The 18,475-nt window shown below is 41.4% G+C and overlaps 1 protein-coding gene across 2 annotated transcripts in view; it reads right to left on the bottom strand.

Moving 5' to 3' along the window:
* The window catches only part of LOC116058201 (Down syndrome cell adhesion molecule homolog), a 115,021-nt gene that overhangs the window by 38,091 nt on the left and 58,455 nt on the right, over window positions 1-18,475 (bottom strand). For both annotated transcript variants that reach the window (XM_031310927.2, XM_031310928.2), the window contains exons 4-10: window positions 11,076-11,222; window positions 8,333-8,611; window positions 7,813-8,088; window positions 6,743-7,039; window positions 5,166-5,441; window positions 3,646-3,924; window positions 2,638-2,757 (exon numbers count right to left, since the gene is read on the bottom strand). In XM_031310927.2, the coding sequence (XP_031166787.1) occupies window positions 2,638-2,757; window positions 3,646-3,924; window positions 5,166-5,441; window positions 6,743-7,039; window positions 7,813-8,088; window positions 8,333-8,611; window positions 11,076-11,222 (1,674 nt within the window). The remainder of the gene's footprint in view (window positions 1-2,637; window positions 2,758-3,645; window positions 3,925-5,165; window positions 5,442-6,742; window positions 7,040-7,812; window positions 8,089-8,332; window positions 8,612-11,075; window positions 11,223-18,475) is intronic.

Genomic DNA, 18,475 nt, shown 5'->3' with positions numbered 1-18,475 from the left:
GCTATTTATCAATTAGAAGATCCTTAGTCAATGCTACTTCACTCCAAGCAGAATGGCTTAAACTAAGAGATAATGATTTATGTTGGAGGTTGGAATTCCGGTTACTGTTTAAATGAGTTGTATTCAGATTCTCAGGATGCCACGTCCTGTTTCTGAAAACATGGAGCCCATTCTTGGACTGCATTTACAACAGATAGTGACTGTGAACTTCTCTTGTATCACACTCAACACGTGTACTCGCTGTACCTGTCCAATGAAGCCCACAGTTGATGTATAGTATGTTCATTCTTAGTTGTCTTAGTTATGGTTAAACCTACTGTAGATACTCATCTTGTTTGAAAGAAAATTACGATGCCAGTACCCTTAAAGTAATACTGATGCCAATAATATTGAAATTGAAATGATCCTTCCACATTTTATGCATTTATTTTATTAGACGCCACAGTAGGATAGTCATACTTTTGAACATTTTGGTGGCATCTCAGCATGCTGAACTGCCAACTCTGTCAAATACACCGCCCTGGACTTCACCACACCACAGACGGTATGGGTTGTAGTTGCTGGGGTACTGGGCCAATCACACGTCGCATAAACGCGAAGAATGCTTGAGGTGATTGGCTGCGAGCAAAACCATAGAAATAATCTTTTTAGATCTGGGTACAAAAATGATTGAATGCAGGTATCATTTGACTGGAGAAGTTGTAATACCACTCAGTACTGGGTTAATTCGGTCCATACCTTAAAGGTATTTAGTACCGATTCCCAGCCCTACTGTCCCAGATACCAACATTTATTTATTCATTTATTTTTCATTGTTTGCTGACAAACTTCTAAAAACTGTTTCAGCACTTTATATGGTTACAATGTATTCATTAGTGGAGATACAGGGTTCTGTGGGGTGGGTTGAGGGGGTGATGAATGTCTGTAGCCATGCTTTTGGCTCTATGAGCCTGAAATCAGACACAGTGGTGCTTCGGACAAAATGCTAATGTCAGCATGCTAACATGCTCAACATGTAATCAGTGTTGGTCATCTTACTTTAAAAAAGTAATTAGTTACAGTTACAAATTACTTCTCCCAAAAAGTAATTGAGTTAGTAACTCAGTTACCACATTGTAAAAGTAATTAGTTACTCAGCAAAGTAACTGTGACGTTATTTTTTATGTTCTATAATGCTATTACGTTCTATAACATCTTTAAAGTCAAAGATGTTTATATTAACTGATTGAAGAATAAAAACACTATATACAGTATTTTAGAACATTTGGTATTTATTTGAACTCAATAGATTGCAGCCTGCCATATGATACCCATAATAAAAACATTATTAATATATTTCACAATTCAAGTGCAAGCAGCAGCAACAAGTGTCGTATTAGCATGTGTTGATGTGAGGTGCTTCATAAGATTGGAGTTGCTTGAGGCAGACGTGGATAAAGTATTTTTTCCTGGGCATAGCGTGCATGTTACATAAACACTCTTGCCTTTAATTTCAATGAGCGAGAAGCAGTGCCGGTACTTCCAGTTCGAGAACGCTACCTTTGAATCTCCCTGGCTCGTCGCATTGTCGCTCTCTTGTGTTTAGTGGTAGTCAGAGCGTGCAGTGAGACAGCGTGAGCAGGGCATCCGCCCACCCAGCCAATCATCATCGCATTTGCAACGGTGTCATCATTCCCACCCCTGCTCTCTCCAGACAGCTGATATGTAGCGACTCCTCGCGCTTCATTCAACCAAATTGTAGTAACGCGCCACTTTACATTCTCAGTAACGATGACGGCATTGCAACGATGGGAAAAGTAATTAATTAGATTACTCCGTTACTGAAAAAATCGTTTGTAACGCCGTTACTCCCAACACTGCATGTAATGCTAATAGCTGATGTTTAGCAGGTATAATGTTGGTCACCATCTCAGTTTACTGTGTCAGCATGCCAACATTTCTTATTAGTACTGTAGTAAACACAAAGTACAGATGAGGCTAATGGGAAAGTTATTAGTAAGTATTTGGCCATAAATCAAAAGTATTGGTCTAATTAACATTTTGACCTGATGATGGTGCTAGATGAAAAGTCAGAGGATCACCAAAGTCATCAAGATTAGCTTTAGATAAGCTTTGTGTTAACAGTTATAGTGTACGAGCCTCGGTCATGAAGTAAGCAACGAATGAAAGCAATGGATATTTATGTCCATACAGATCCTGTTTTTTTTTTCAGAAATCACTGTTATTGTGTCCAGCGAGGATGGGATCATGTAAATGTAGCCGTTACATAATCTCCCACCTATTTCCTAATCCATAGGAATGAAATGCTCTTCCTTGTACTGCTGCTGTTTCTCGTCTCACAGTGCTTGTTTGGACTTGAGGTGGGTGTTATTATGCATTCAAGCTCAGGGCTGTGGACATTATAGTTTGTTGTGTTGGCACAGAGAATACGCTTGCCACAGGACAAACAATCTTAACATACAATTCAGCATGATTGTCAAAAGAAAAGACAGGCAAGTTATACAGTTAAAAGTCTTTGTAAACCTCTAACACTTTCACCGAACCTGGAAGGGACAGTGTGTTACTACAGTATGTAATACAGTATGTAATATGTGTGTATGCACATGCATATTCATGTGTGTCATGCTGTGCGTTTACCTTTAGAGTACTCCCACTGGATGGTAGGAACAGGATAGCCTTCAGCTGAGCAGTTTAGTATCACTGCTTTTCCATAGATGCCATCCTGGTCCTTAGGTTGCACCACAAATTTGGGAGGAACTGCAAGTCAAGTAGCCATTAGAATACAATTATTCATCTCAAAATCAAACATATATGTCTACTGATCGCTAACAGCTCACATTGAAAGAAATCTCTCAAGGTCTTTCACTAACCAGTCGTCAGTGGGAAGAGTATACATTTTGGCTCATAGTGTTTTTTTTTTTTAATTGTATCTAGTGAGAAAGATCAAGGACCAATATTACCATACAGATAATCGTTGGGTGAACAACTTCAAGTCATTTAAAGATCTGATACTGACACTCACCACTATCTTAATTGTCATCAGAATTCACTTTGAGTGAGTCCCTAAAACCTTTAGTACAGTAGCAAACAGGACCTGAAATTAACACCCAACCATGTGCCAAATGTGGGTGAATTTTGCCATTGGTGGGCGAAACTGTCAGTCTACCTGCCACGTTGGCGGGTAGCCAATGAGAATTGAGTGATTCATTAGTTGTTTTTTGCCTCTGTTGTTCTTTTACATTTCAACCAAGTCCTCCAAGTTTCCTTGGAGCAGAGATGGAGGAAGAGGAGTGTGTCTGCTGCTCTTTTGTGGACTCAGACGAGCAGTCAGTACATATATGAAAACATAAATAAAAAGATGAAATATATATTCTAAGAGTCATTAATTGCATTGATTTCATTAATAACTTGACAGCACTTCAATGTGTATTCTGGATAAGTTCAAAAACGATGCTTGTGCATTTCCTGTATCCTGCGTTAGCAACAGTGGCTGGTGGCCAAAAAAGTTAACTTCAGGCCCGGGTAACAAATTACATAAGACACAAAGATCTCTGCTTGTGTCTTACACTTCAGTGCCTTCTCTTTTCCCCTCATCACCTCCACCCCCATTTCTCTCACCCGTCCCCCCCGTCCCCCCTTTCTCACCTCGGACGATGAGCTGGCTCTGGTGCTCTACGGCGGCGGCCTGGTTGCGTGCGATGCAGGTGTAGTTGCCATTGTGCATCAGTGTGAGGTTGGAGATTCGCAGGGAGCTGGTGAAGTCTATGTTGTCTATGGTGACGCCCAGGCTGGCTGCGATTGGCCGACCGTCCTTCTGCCAGGTGATGAAGACGGGTTGGTCGCCGGACATGACCACGCAGGGGATGAAGACTCGCTGGCCGATGGAAAACCGAGGGAACTCAAACGGGTGGATGGTAGGTGGAACTGGGGATGAGACATTCAAATTCATTTTCACCTCAGGAGGTTTACATCAGGCCTGTGGGTTACATGCCTATCATTTAGGATTAACCACCTGCAAAAATGAATCATAGCATTTACATTAAAAAAAAGGCAACATAGGCCTATATATACACATCATGGGAGTACTTTATAAAGCACTCCCATAGCAACTCATTAGTCACAATTCTCTCTTTATTACCTTGTTCCAGTATATAAGCATTAGTGATTTTGCAGAAATGAGAGAAATATTTTATTACCTCTACCCACGTAGAGCTGAATTCTCACTCAAACTGCATGCATATAACATTCTCTCTCACTGTCTTTGGCTCTCTGGGGACATTGTAGCCGTCGTGAGAACCAGATGCTTTGGAAAATTAATGATTTAAAATAACATTGGAATAAGCTGCACTTCAGCGCTTATTTAATTCACAACAAAATAGGCATAATGGGCTCCCGGGGATTCCCTCTCGGCAGCGGTGGAATGCTAAGCAGCCGAGAGGCAAATTAGCCGAGGCAGAATGGCGGCATAGCTTTGTCTACACTGTGCGATTTCCCCCTTGCACACTTGTTAGCACGTCAAGACCCGCCAGAGAGAAAGGGGGGTGGGGGTGTGTGCCCATTCGACATCACAAATTATGCAACGTCATTGAAGGGAGAAAGCCATCTGAGGTTATCATCATCTGACTCAGCTCACCGCCGCTGCATATTCAGATGAGCCCCAGATAAACTGGCTGGGATGATGGAGATGGTGCTTTGCTATCAGTGATGTGAGTGTGTTTTTTTTTTCGTTTTTTTTTTATAGGTTGTGGTATATAAATATCCCTCTGCATATCTGTGTTTTCTGCGACAAGGAAAAGTAGATACTGAGGTGATGTTTTCATGTATCTTTTAAATGCGACGAACAGCATGCATGCCAGATGGAAAGACAGAGGGTAAGACTGATAAAGTGATTCTGTCTTAGTATCCACAGACTGAGAGATTAATGATGGAATTGCCATGAACGTACTGGAGTATGATACAGTGTGTATGTACATCTCAAATAAATGGCCTAAACTGCTTATTTGACACTTGAGATTGGTAATAATCCTGATGGCGTACCCATGATTACACACAGCTACAGTGCCTAAATCTTAGGCAATTTCTCTAAATATAAAGTCCAGGCTTACAATCCAGTGTTGAGTCATGAACTGTAGTTATCAGAAGACAGATCAGATTGAGGTTCATACCTTTCACAGTAACATAGACGCTCTGGTGTGTGGAGAGCTGCGGCTGAACCAGCACATTGCATGTGTATTCTCCTTCATCCACATCCTTCTGCACATCAAAGAGCTTCAGGGTGCCGTTGTTCTCAAAGGCCCGCTGGCGGTGGTTGTATGGCAGCAAATTGGAGTCCTTGTACCACTTGATGGAGTAGTACGGGTAGCCAATGACACGGCAGTGGATGTACATGTCCCGCCCAGCGATGGCAGTGAGGTTCTTCATTGGTCTGATGCTGGCAGGCCCTTGAAGGACACATTGGAGAGACAACTCTCTTAAAATGATTTTGAGGCGGGGGGGTGGTATAAAATATCGCTGTGCTGTGTTGTGTGTGTTTCAAGACACCACAAGCATGCCTTTTACATGCCTTGATTAATTCTGATAGGAAGAAATACAAACATTGCCAAGATGTCAGACTGCCTGATATCGTTGTAGTAACTCAAAGAACAGGAAACCTGGCTCAGAATCATTACCAGTGGACCCATTCTGCTCTGTTTTTTGCCTTGTCAGAACCAGGGACTCGTGTACCCTTCTATGTGAGCTTGTAGTGAATATTACCTTACGCTCCCACCTCTTCTGGGCTGGCTGTGATTGCCTCTGACAAGCATTAGAGTGGAATGTTCCCTTTCCCTACTCATGAAGCTATTATAGAAACCATTACTCATGTTGCCAGCTTTCACACACACTTGTGAAAAACCAACAGAATAACCAATAGGCTTCCATAGCTCGGTGTCTATCAGGGAAATGGACTATTAGGCTTCTCTTTAGAGCACTATGAGGCTCCATAGTGTACTTTGAGCACAAGCATATCCTAGGTTGCTACTCTCTTTAGCACGATTAAGGAGCCAACGATGTGAGAAACAGTCATTACACTTTCTCTGCAACGGCACCTGTAGAGATTTATCTTCATTGCTTGGCTGCATTCGGCATCCATGGACCCTCGCTTAAGGGCTAGAGGATCGCCCTATTTAGCCTTACAACATGCAAGAATGAACACAATCAAATTAAACCAACCAGTGTACAAAAAGTACCCTTCCCTCTCCACAATAGAGAAATACTAATAGCCTTGCACAAAGCACAGAAAGCTTGAGCGCCCCAGTATTACCGCTACATGACAACAGCAAGCCAGCCAACCATGTCCCTGTAGAAAGCAGAAGGCACTACAGTCATACTGGAGCTAACAGTAAATCAGCCTAATGGCATCCCAATACAAAGCTATCAGCAGGTGTTGGGTAGGAAGTGGGCATTAGAAAAAGTTATGCTGACAACGTTGACGGATGAGTACAGGATGCTGTAGAAGTATCTGTCGTATTATGAGCACTGAATCTACAATATCAGGTTTCTAAATGATAAAACAAACTAGCAACACATCTGATGGCTAACAATAAAACCTGGTTGACAAACTTAGTCAGGCTTTCTTTCAACGTCTGCACATCCAGGCACTTTAATGTAGCCAATTTAAAAATGTATATAAAAAACAGAATAAATCAAGACATGTTGATGTGTATATGTGATGGTGTGTTGGAAGAGTTGATCTGACAAGCACCTCTTACGTTTATTCGCGCCTGGTAGGAAACTGTCCCGGCCGAGTTGTTGCAGATGCAGCGATACACCCCTCCGTCAGGCACCTGGGTCTGGCTGATGTTGAGGTGGCTGACCACATGGCCCTCGCCGTTGGTGTAGTGGGAGATGCGGTGGCGGCTGTCCCGTACCACTGGCTCGTCGTCCAGAGTCCACGTTATCCGGGGCTCCGGCGTGCCCTTTACCGTGCACGACAGCGACACAAACTCATTGATGTTGTAGACCTTCTCGCTGAATGAAGCCAGAATCTTGGGGGTACCATCTGGGCAGTGGAGGGAGATACACATGGCAATGTAAATTGTATTATTCTACACAGATTATTGTCATATTTGATCATTTTTTAAATGAGAATCTATTGTGAATTTCTTTTCATCACAATACGTTCATGTCTGCTGTATAGAGAGAAGAATCAGAGTGTAAAGCAGATAAATACAGCTCCTTTCTCTGGCTCCACAACATCATTGATTATCAATGTTCTCCTTATATTGGCGTGGTCATGGGAGGCAGACACTGCAGCAACCCAGCTTGTTTAACAGTATGCAAGCCTCTTTCAGAAAATCTAATAAAGCTGAGCTGTACTGCAGCACTCAATCCCACATACACAGTCTGGATTTGAACATGAACACACAGCCACACAGTTTGGATTCACATCAGCATTAACAAATACATGTAAACACAACATAACAGTGCTTTCCCTAGGTTTGTGGAAGGCTTAAGTGCATGTATTTGGGGAGGGGTTAAAGGGTCCTTCCTCAAAAAAATGTAATGTCACATAATTTTGGACGGTTTTTATTACCATATCGGTGTCTAAAACGTTGGAAAAGCTAGAGCAGATAATAAATAAATATTACTCAAAAAGCTTAAAGACAAAACTTGCTAAATCATTAGTTACATACATTTGGCTTAGGTGGTGCCCAAAACGGCTCGGGTGCTGTGCCTAAGCCTCATAATGATAGGGAAAACCCTGCACACAAAGTAATGTATAGTAACTGCTCCCACCCACCCGTCTCTAGTAAGATCACTGTAATTTCTGACCTTCCAGTATGACTTGAACAAAGTCCTGGGCGGACATCTTGCCGTGTCTGGCGAAACACTGATAGGCTCCTCCATCACTCTTGGCCATACCAGCCATGACCAGGTTCTCCCTGTTTTGGCCTGTCATGCGAACGCTGTTACTGGGGTAGATGAGCTCTCCGTTGCGGTACCAGGACAACTGGTACTCCTCAGAGCCGGTTACGCTGCAAGACAGCGAAACCTGGCTTCCCACGCTGCCCTTCACCTTCCGCGGGCTCACCACGACTTTCAGGGGCTCTGTAGGTTAGGGAAGTAAGAGGTCAGTAGCTGGTTTTTAAAAGAAGATTGGAATATTTGGCCTCATTTGTTTTCTGTAGTTTTACCATCAGTATTATTTTGCCAGGGAAGGATTAAAAACGCTCTGTGTAGCATCTTAAAGATCTGAATCAGCATCTTTAGATTCCCAAATTGTCCCTGTTTTGAGGCAATATCGCTGATAAAAATGAACCCGATGACTAACCACCAGCACATGGGCACTGACCTTTCACCAGCAGCCTGCCAACCACCTCAGCATTTCCGTACGCATTCCACACCTCACACACATATGTGCCTGTGTCGCTAGGCTGGGCCCTCTCTATCAGCAGGCCTGTCACACTCTGTCTGAAGCGAGTGTCGGGCTCCAGCGGCCGGTTGTCCTTTAGCCAGCGGTATTTGGGTGCGGGGTGACCGGAAGCCTTGCAGGGCAACTCCACTCGATGAGACGACATCACCTCACGACGCTCAAAGCTGTCCAGGATGTGGGGTGCTGAGTTGGTGGGATCTGCATGGGGGAAATAGGGTATAGTGAGAGGTTCGAGTTAAACTTGTTGTCACTTCTGAACAATTTCCAAACCCAAATTTTGATGCATACTGTATCACATACCACAGAGAGTTTAAACTGGGATGATTATTTATCCTTGAATACTGGTTTCTGGCTAAAAGCTAATATGTCTAAAGCAGGGGTCTTCAATGTTTTTTAAGCAAAGGACCCTTTAACTGAAAGAGAGACCCCCTTCTACATGTATTGTATAAGTTGCATTAGGGTGGCCTAAGGCCTTTAAACATACCTTTTCAGTGCATAGAATACTAAGCTATTAAAATAATAATTGTTGGCATCATTTTATAAATCATGTTTTAATGTTAAACATCCATGTGGCACATAGAATTATTAGGATTAACTGCATCTGTTGGTGGCTATCTTGACTATCTTTTTACCTATAGTAAGCCTATCAATGTTTTTTTTCACAAATAGGCTGATTTATATTTGCTAATAATATGTTGGATTCATAATAAGACATTTTACATTTTTAAAAGAATTTCAAGAATTTGGTGGCCCCCCCTGCAGTAACTCTGAGGACCCTCTAGGGGTCCCGGACCCCCTGTTGAGTATCTCTAAAGTCTAAAGTATCTATTGTGTGTGTCTACTGTTTCATGGTTAGTAGGATCCATATGATCCCGGATATGTAAACCTGCAACAAGCTCATCTGCTGCTAACACAGTCAAAACTGTGAAACTGAAAAGAAAACCATTGTTAAACATACAAAGTAGGGACTGATTAGCACTTAGTGTGTGGTGTTTATGTTATTAATGATGCCTCATATTTCAGATGTCCATCCTGTCTGTCCTCTGAAACAGCAGCAGTCAATACTTTTTGCACAGAGCGTTTGTTTTATATCTCTTTACCTCCACAAGTCCATGGTTAGCTGCTGCTCTGTGCACACAAGAAAATACAGCAGGCTCTATTTTCATGAACCCAGCGACGCAGCCAGATCAAAAACCATGTTCTGTGGTTACAGTCTGATAGTTGCACAAAATGGTTGCAAAAATAATTGATCTGCCGTGCGTTATTGTGGCTTGACAGTGACATCGTCACTCCAGTTAGAGACTGCATATGGAACAGATACCTGCTGCTCTCAGATGGCTTTAAAGACAGTCCTCAGCGTGAGGCAAAGGCCTTCACTAGGTGCTATAGGCTATGACAGACAGCTTTAGTCTGCCTAGCTGGCATTAATGCCTCAACGGCTTGTTAAAAAAAATCATCAAAGTTTGATCATGTTGCAGCATAAAGTTATTGTTGCTGTCACATCAATGAACTAAATTACACGTTACCAGGTAGAAATGATCAAAAAAACATTGCAAACCTCATTGTGAATCTGTTACATTCCATTCTGTGAAAACTCTGAACAAAGCCTCTCTCATCTGTTTTAATTGGTATCATAAATTGTTAGACTGTTTGCCTTCCTGAAGATTTATCTGCGTGAACCTACCTACTCTTCCTCTCCTCTGGTGCCTCTTTCTTATCTATCTACTCCCACGTCATCGAAGTGAATGGAGCGATTGTTAGAAAATGTATGTATCCTTGTGTGTCTCATTAAACCTTTAGAACATTGTGAACTGTTCCCTGCTTCGTGTCACCCTGTTCTCCGAGATCTCGTAACTGCATCCAGAATCAACTCATAGAGGTCAAGGCGGTAGATGATAGGATACGAACAACGAAACAATCGTGATCGGATTTGTTTCACAGCAACCACCAAACAGAATTCAGTAAGTTAGCGGTTTAACATTTTTAAGTGAACTCAGGGTGATTATTTAGCATCATGTGGGTTATAATGTCTGGAGGTTGGCAATTATGCTGATCAACCATACTTATTCATCATTGACCATGATTATTTATTATTGGCTTTTTATCTATAAATGCTTTAACATTGTAAATTTGGCTGTTCAGACTTTAGACAGCAACAGAAGACATTATAGTGTGTTTTGCGACAAGTCAACTGATCTTCATGTGTGAAATCGGTCCCTTTAAATGGTTTGAGGTAAGGGAGGGCATTTTTTGTCCTGAAGCCGTCCGCACAAACTGTGTTTGCACAGTTCTGATGACCTTTATCACATGTCATCCCCTCTTTAATTCATGTGTTCTTCCTGTCACTCTCCATTCTATTCACTTTATCTAGATAATTTTCTACAAGCACAGATTTATTTCCATATGGTCCTCTGTCACTTTGCACTATTTTTGAAACCGACCAAGCTCAACAGTTAAACTAAAAACTAAGAACAAACCAAAAAAAGAGGGTCTCATGCATATTATTGTATTTAGGTTGGTTTTGAAGACCAAATGTTACTTGTGTTGTGTCATTTACAGTAAAGAATACAGGCCTTATAGATATAGCTATATGTCAGGATATGTTGTTGCCAATGATGCTGATGCACAATTTGAACGGCGCAAAGATCGGTGTTCCTCTTACCTGAGACAATGAGGCGGGCACTATTGCTCTGTCGGGTCTCTCCTGTGTACCGATGGCGAGTCATACACCTGTAGTTATACAGCCCGTCTTCCATTTGCACATCCAGGATATACAGGGCTCCCGTGGATGTGATGAGAAACCTTGACACTGGAAATAAAGAAATAAAACATATTAGGTCACTGCACGTTATTGATGTACAGTAGGGTGCAATTTTAAACAGCTATAGTACAGCTCTTAATGAAACCAACAATGAAAGCAAAGTAACATTTCAAAAGTGTTACTGCCATTGTTGCAACATTGTTACTAGGCCAATCAGCACCAACTATGTCACCTTTATGTGACCTGTTAGTACTGTATATTGCCTCTGGTCTGTTGAACATTTTGAAAAGGTTCCTGTAGCTTGCAGTTTCTCTACCAAACACGTCTTTGAGATTGTCTATGGCCTGCAGACTAACCCTACTCAACAGAGTGCAGGATCCATCATTTGCCCTCATTTAATTAGTCCCCACTGACTCCCCACTCAGCTTAATTGTCTGGTGCAACAAGGGTTTCATAAAAAGAATAATAAAGCCTAGTGTACTTATTCACTTGTATACAACAGAATTACCACAAATATCACCTTGTTTTGACCCGTAACGTTGCTCTCCCCCCCCACAAACAATCAGTGTGATCCTGAAAATGCCCACTTGGATGAAATGCCCTGTGTCTCTGTGTTTTGCCAAAAGCGGTGTGTGAAAACAGTGTGTGTAACACATGAAATGAAGAAACAAAGCATCAGTTGCCTCCAGATTTCATCACAGGAGACAACGAGCATTTTTACAAACAAACAATATTCCACAGTCATACTGTGTGTATTCATTCGTATGCGCTGGAATCACTACCTTACACATTCTAAAAGAAGACTATACAGAAAATCCAATTTTAAAGTCTCTTAGCAAATATTTGCAAGTCAGTCGCCAAACATCTACTGCAGCCCATTTAGCTCAGCACAGCTCGGAGGCGCTGTGACAAGGCTGTGTGTTGTGTAGCTGTGTAACACAGCTCGTTATCATGTAGCTCATCGCTTCTCTCTCTCTCTCTCCCTCCCTCTCTCTCTCTATTTCTCTCTTGGGAGAAACTCTCTCTCTTTCAGTTTCTCCTTCTTTCTCTGCTCCAGCAAAAGTGCATGGAGCTGGGGATCACAGAGCGCTTTGATAGGGCATGGCTGCGCAGGTCGGTTGTGCTAATATCATGCAAATGTTATGCTAATTTGCGTGAACACATGGAAGTAGAGAGAGGTAGTCAGTGTTTATGAGGAGTGATGTGTGCTGTAGCCGGTGGCTGCCGGGTATTTCATGTCACAGATGATGGAGAAGCCAATCTGGGATGGGGATCAAATGGGGCCGCCGTACGGCAGGGGATTCTGGCAATATCGGTAGAGATATCATAATGCAGACTTTATGAGGTGTTGAATTACTCTCATTTAGTCCTGTCATGACAGTTTAACACTGATTAAGGCTGCTGGTACAGGGCCCTTGCATATTGCATGCAAGGATAATGGAAAGAGGTGTAAAATGCAAGCTATGATCATTGTTATCTGCAACATCTCAACAATTAGTCATTAATTAACTGCAAACATCTTCAAAATGACATTTGGTCACTGCCGGCCCTGCCTGTGATCTTGTGAAAATCACAAGAAGTCTTCCACTTTAGGGAGACATAACCGTCTTTTAAAAATGCTTTAGAGAGATTTGGGGAAAACAATCCTTGAGCTTACAGTCGCAGACAGCTGATGGAGTGAATGACAGAAGATGACTTCCAACATGTTTACGGATTACAGTAATGGTGCAATGAGAAAGGATGAATGAGAGGACAGAGAGAAATGGGGGGAGAAAACAGAGAAGGAGAGGGAGGAATACACAGAGGAGGGTGGTGAGGATTGTGAGCAAGTGATGACCTAGTTAGAAAAGAGAGACCATGGATTTGATATCCTGAGGGGTTTCTTCAGCTTGTGGTCGAGATATTCTCGCCTGTGACCGACAACCAATGGTAAAAGGAGGGGGACAGGAGAGGTAGTATACACCCGTATGTGTGTGTGTGTGTCTGTAGTCCTTAATCATATAATCACAGAGACAAGAATAATACCAAATTTGAATTTAGTTGGTTACAAATGCACTTTCATTTTACAAGAAAGGAAACAATTGAGAGAAAGCAAATATCAAAGGAAAACAGCAGAGCAGGCTGTCTCTCCTGTCTTTCCTTTTTTTTTTTTATCTTCTCCCTTTTTTTCTCTCTGAAAGTTGTCTGGCATCAGAAGTTGACAGGCTTATGAATGAGAGGAGCTTTCATTAGAGCAGACTGGCTGTCACTGTGACAAAAGGCCAGGGTTGGGAGACAGGAGTATGCCTGTGTTTTAAATGCACGGTAAAACAGACACGTATACACACTCACACATGTTTACATGTGTACGTGTGTGCTTGTCTCTTGCCTACCAGCCAATCAAACTGGCTCTGGATGATTAGTGAGTTTCTCACTGAGTAGAATGGGGTTCATTTAGAGGATGACATGCTGGCCTATGTTTGGTATTGGAAACATTGCACTTTTCACTAAGGGACTGTTCGTTATTTATTTCAGAAGCCACTGGAGGAGTTTTGGGACCTTTACTCAAAATAGACCTGACCCTCCCTTCACCAGCAATACATTTTAAATGACCCTCCAAAATTATATGGAAAAAAGGGATAACCATCCCCAACAATGTATTGATACTTTCTGTACTGGCTTGAACTTAGCAAAGACATACAAATAACCATTGTTTTTTTTACAGCCATGACATATGTGACTAAACCTCTGCATTCTCATCTTACGCATCCCACTCCTCTGTTATGGTGTGGTGGCCATTTCAGTAGATTTACTTACTAACATTGTTGTGGAAACACAATAAGCATGGAAACACACTTCCTGCATTACTGCATTACTTCAAATACTAAGTTACTCCTTTAGTAAACTAATATTCACATGAAATTAAACAATAAAACATTGAGACCATTCAGCAAAGCATACTGGGTAATTCAACACTGGTTGCTATGGACTCATCCCTAGGCTTCCTCAGTCATTGTATATTTTAGCATATAGGTAAAGCTGCCAAAGCTGAACATTATCCAAAACTCCATTTCTCAGACGAGCGTCAATTTGGGAGCTTATATATATATATATATATATATATATATATATACACACCCCTGGGACAGCTTTTCACTTCTACTCCTTAGAATAGAGTTTGACACCTTACACTTTTAGTAATGTATGCCCAACTCCCAGAAGTAGCCCAAAGTAAAGTAGCATATTGGTAATGTGTTTTTCATTCTACCTCCACAGCACATTATTATCAAGCGTATGAACCTAAACTACTACGACTACTTCCTGAGCTCAACTAAATGTGTACAGCTTCTACAATAGGTGCTCTCTGCTGTAGTTGCTGACCAATCTAGAAGTTTAGTGAAGACGTCACTTGTGTTTAGAATGCTGTAATCTGAAATGTTAAGTGTCACCATTTGGAAAAGTTACTAATAGACACAATCACAATGTTTGTTTACAATAACTTCCGGGTAAAAAAAAACCTGTATCACGTACATACAATTAAATGGCTCTGAGCAAACAGGGATGAGGAACAACTGGATATACTCTCATCTCCTTCATCTAAAATGCATGTTTGATGCTTTCATATGTCAACACTTTGGTTATGTTAGCCTGGAGAGCTAATGTACCTGTTGGGCCACAGACTAAAGAAAATGACACCACCCAAACTAGCAGTGAGTCCGACCGGCGGTGACATGTTGCTGTTTGTTAATGCTAGCAAAACAACACAGGACAGCAAATAAGCACAGCAGAAACGTTCGACAGGTCGGACCTCCATGTTTAACTATATATCTATAAACTAACGGCTGAAAATGAAAACAGAAATAAACAAGTTTAAAGATTCCACATATCTCCGCAATTCAAATCAAATGCCATTTGTCATACCCGGAAGTGCTTTTTGTGTTAGCGTGCACAGTGATTCGGTCTATAACAAAAGCATCTGAGCATCTTTTCAGCAGGAGGTAAATTAACATGTAAGTGAAACAGATGGTGCATTTTTAGACCGCTGCAATGAGAACAGGATGTAGAAGTGGTTGCTGTTCATTTAAAATATGAAAAAAATATCCAGGGCCCATTGTAATTAATTACTGTACATTCTTGATTTGTGGGTAGATTTCATTTCTTTCTTCCCAGCTCAGACAGGATCGATTGTCTCACACAGAGATATAGGCCTACGGGACTGGATTGTATTTGCATGTCCTTGTAAGCTGAGGGCATTTCTGTGTATGCTCCTACCACTGCAGTTATGTCAAATCCCACTGGCTTGTGCGCCCGCATATCAAAGTCTTTGCGTGCGTCAACATATATGTGTTTCTATGCGTGTGTGCATGCGAGTGAGTGTGAATGTGTTTATGCAGCATACTGCTGCATGGAGGAATGGTCAATAATAACGATCCGAGGCTCTCCACTATGCTTTTTCCCTGCTCCACCTACTGTATACTATCACCGCCTGAGAGACAGCATCCACTGTTCTTGCAGTGTTTGTGCGTGTTAACATGCTAGACATATGATCATGCGTTTGTGTCCACACCTGGATCTATTAGTGTATATTTCTAAAACTATGGCTTCGCTTCATCCCAGGTGGCTTGCTGGACCATCAGTCGTCTCCTCTTCCCTTCCTTGGGCCGCCCAGCTGCTTTGGCATCGAACACAAGTCCCTTTCTGTGGATCCGCACTCAATAGCTCCAATTAATCCTCATATAAGCCCCATATGAGCCTGCGAGTAGACTCTTTGTTCATTCAAATTGGGAGACTTTGCAGTTTTTCACTGAAACCTGAATTGCGTGCGAGACATAATAGAAAACAGTGAGAAAAAGGCTGAAGCACGTCCATATTGCAATGCTTTGCACCAAGGACAGTTTGAACTGGTGTGGATGTGTTCTCGCTGGACACACAGGTTAACGTGTGACAGGGATAAAGAGAGAAGGATTTCCAATAAGGTTGAACACAATGACACACGGTGACACAGCTGAGTACTTTGACCTACGTTTGCTGGGCGACCATCTGCCCCAAAACAGCTGAAAGAGTCACTGCGGTTGCCTGAGTCATTTCAATATTCTATAAATGAGACATGAGTGGAGGAAAGATGAGATGGAAGGAGGGGGAGGAGAGAGAAAAAAAAATAAAGGATCAAGAGGGAAAGAGCACCTCTGGGATACAACCACTCTCTGTCATCTAAAATGACTTACAAATTAGCTTACAGCTATGCGCGGCCAGGAAAAAAGAAAGACACAACTTTCATATGCTAATTCAGATCATGGCTAGGAAGAGTAATTATCACAAAAAAGTCAGCCCTGTCTGTCTGACAGATCTCAACAGGAACCAACTACCCCTGTGTCTGTTTCTTACACTGTCTGCTGTCTTCCTCAAATCCAATACACTGTTGCAAGAGCAGTAGTGAGCATAACACAATGTAAAGATATTGTGACAGTGACAAACAAGAACGTACTTAAACTGAACACTGTGTATATATTTGCAGCTCTGCATGCAGCACAACGCTCTAAGTTTATGACGATTTTCATTTATTATTTTCGTTGTCGATTAATCAGTCCACTATTTTCACAATTAATGGATTAGTTGTTGGGTCTATAAAATGTCAGAAACTTGTGAAAAATGTGGATCAGTGTTTCCCAAAGCCCAAGATGACGTCCTCAAATGTCTTGTTTTGTCCACAACTCAAATATATTCAGTTTACTGTCACAGAGGAGAGAAGAAACTAGAACATATTCACATTTAACAAGCTGGATTTAGAGAAAGTTTACTTTTTTTTTACATAAACCGATTAACCCATTCTCAAACTAGTTGGAGATTAATTTAATAGTTGACAACTAATAGATTAATCTTATCAGCTCTATGTGCTTTTAAAAACATGAGAATGTTAGGGCACACACTGCTCAGATGTACAGTACATTTCTCCAGCCCAAACTCCATTTGTTAACTGAGAACACCTCCACCTGCACTCTTTTGACTCTGAAGAACTTTGAAGCGTCTGAACAATCAACACCAACAGTCTGGACGCCACTTACAGGAAACTCATAGAGTCAGCTAAACAATGCAGATAAAAATTGCTTCCTCATCACTCTGCTGGCAGTGTCCCCGCTGTGCAACTGTCTTGGAGTGTATTAGTGAGGGGAGTGTGCTCCCTGGAGACAGTGTCACCGTAACCTTGGCCACTCAAAGTCATACAGCTTGACCAAAAAAAAAAAAAAGAAAGATAATGCATGCCGCTAGTACAGTTGCACACTAACAAAGCAACACCTATCTGCATGTAGAGATGAAAAAATCATATTGAGGTGGTAAATAAATAGAAAAGCAGAATGTGTGTTGGGTGATTGGGTGTACAGTAGGAGCTCGTGCTTTTCACTTTAAATATGTTCCTTTTGAAAATGTGTCTTAACAAGGTCTTTTAACTTGAACCTAAAAAGACATGGAAGCCTAATGTGTATAATGTGTAGAGTTGTTCCTCTGATACTGCCTAAATGCTGGAATTGGTATCGGCAAGTACGCAGGTCTTTGCAGCAATCCGATACTATGTAATTTAGCCCCGAAAAAAACTACTTTGAAGTAGTTTATTCATGTAATACTTTCTATGGTTATGACCAGTGGCGATTTTAGACCCTTTTTTGGGGCCCCCCTAAATTTCATCTCAGCCCCCCTAAAAATTATAATAATAAAAATCTATTTTAGTGCCTCAAGTGAGAGTTTGCAAACAATTAAAGGTTCAAAGAAACAGGTTTAATATCCTGTGTCGCTGTCGCCAATGCTATGCACCTGTAACCCAGTTAAGGAAAGTTTTTAAATTTTTTTTTATTTATTTATTGTTTACACCTCATTATCAATTCATTTGATTCCGGTAGTCCATAAAGGGACTTTCATAGTTTTTTCATATGTTCAATATTTTGCATTTATTTTTTTTATTTAGGGGCTGAGCCCCCCTAAAGGTCTGATCCTAGAATCACCCCTGGTTATGACTGACTGTCAAACTAGAAGAAAGTTCCATGGAATTCATTTTCTGTATGTGTTTGTTCATATTTTACAAAGGGTTTAACCTGAGCCACCCCCATACAACAATGATAGCAATCATATCACCTCCATACAGGCTTAGTAGTACACTGCTGTGAAAAAAAAAAAATATATATATATATATTTTTTTTTTACGCACTGGTAGCGGATCGATACTTGGTATCGGCTGATATGCAAGTTCAGGTATCGGAATTGGTATTGGGAAGGAAAAAATTGTATTGTAACATCTCTAATAATGTAGTGGATTTAGGTGTTGCCGTTGC

This window comes from Sander lucioperca, chromosome 13 (assembly GCF_008315115.2).
Source record: "Sander lucioperca isolate FBNREF2018 chromosome 13, SLUC_FBN_1.2, whole genome shotgun sequence".
In the NCBI taxonomy this organism is placed as follows: domain Eukaryota; kingdom Metazoa; phylum Chordata; class Actinopteri; order Perciformes; family Percidae; genus Sander; species Sander lucioperca.
Note: the sequence above shows the minus strand (reverse complement) of the source record. Positions and strands in the feature narration are given on the sequence as shown.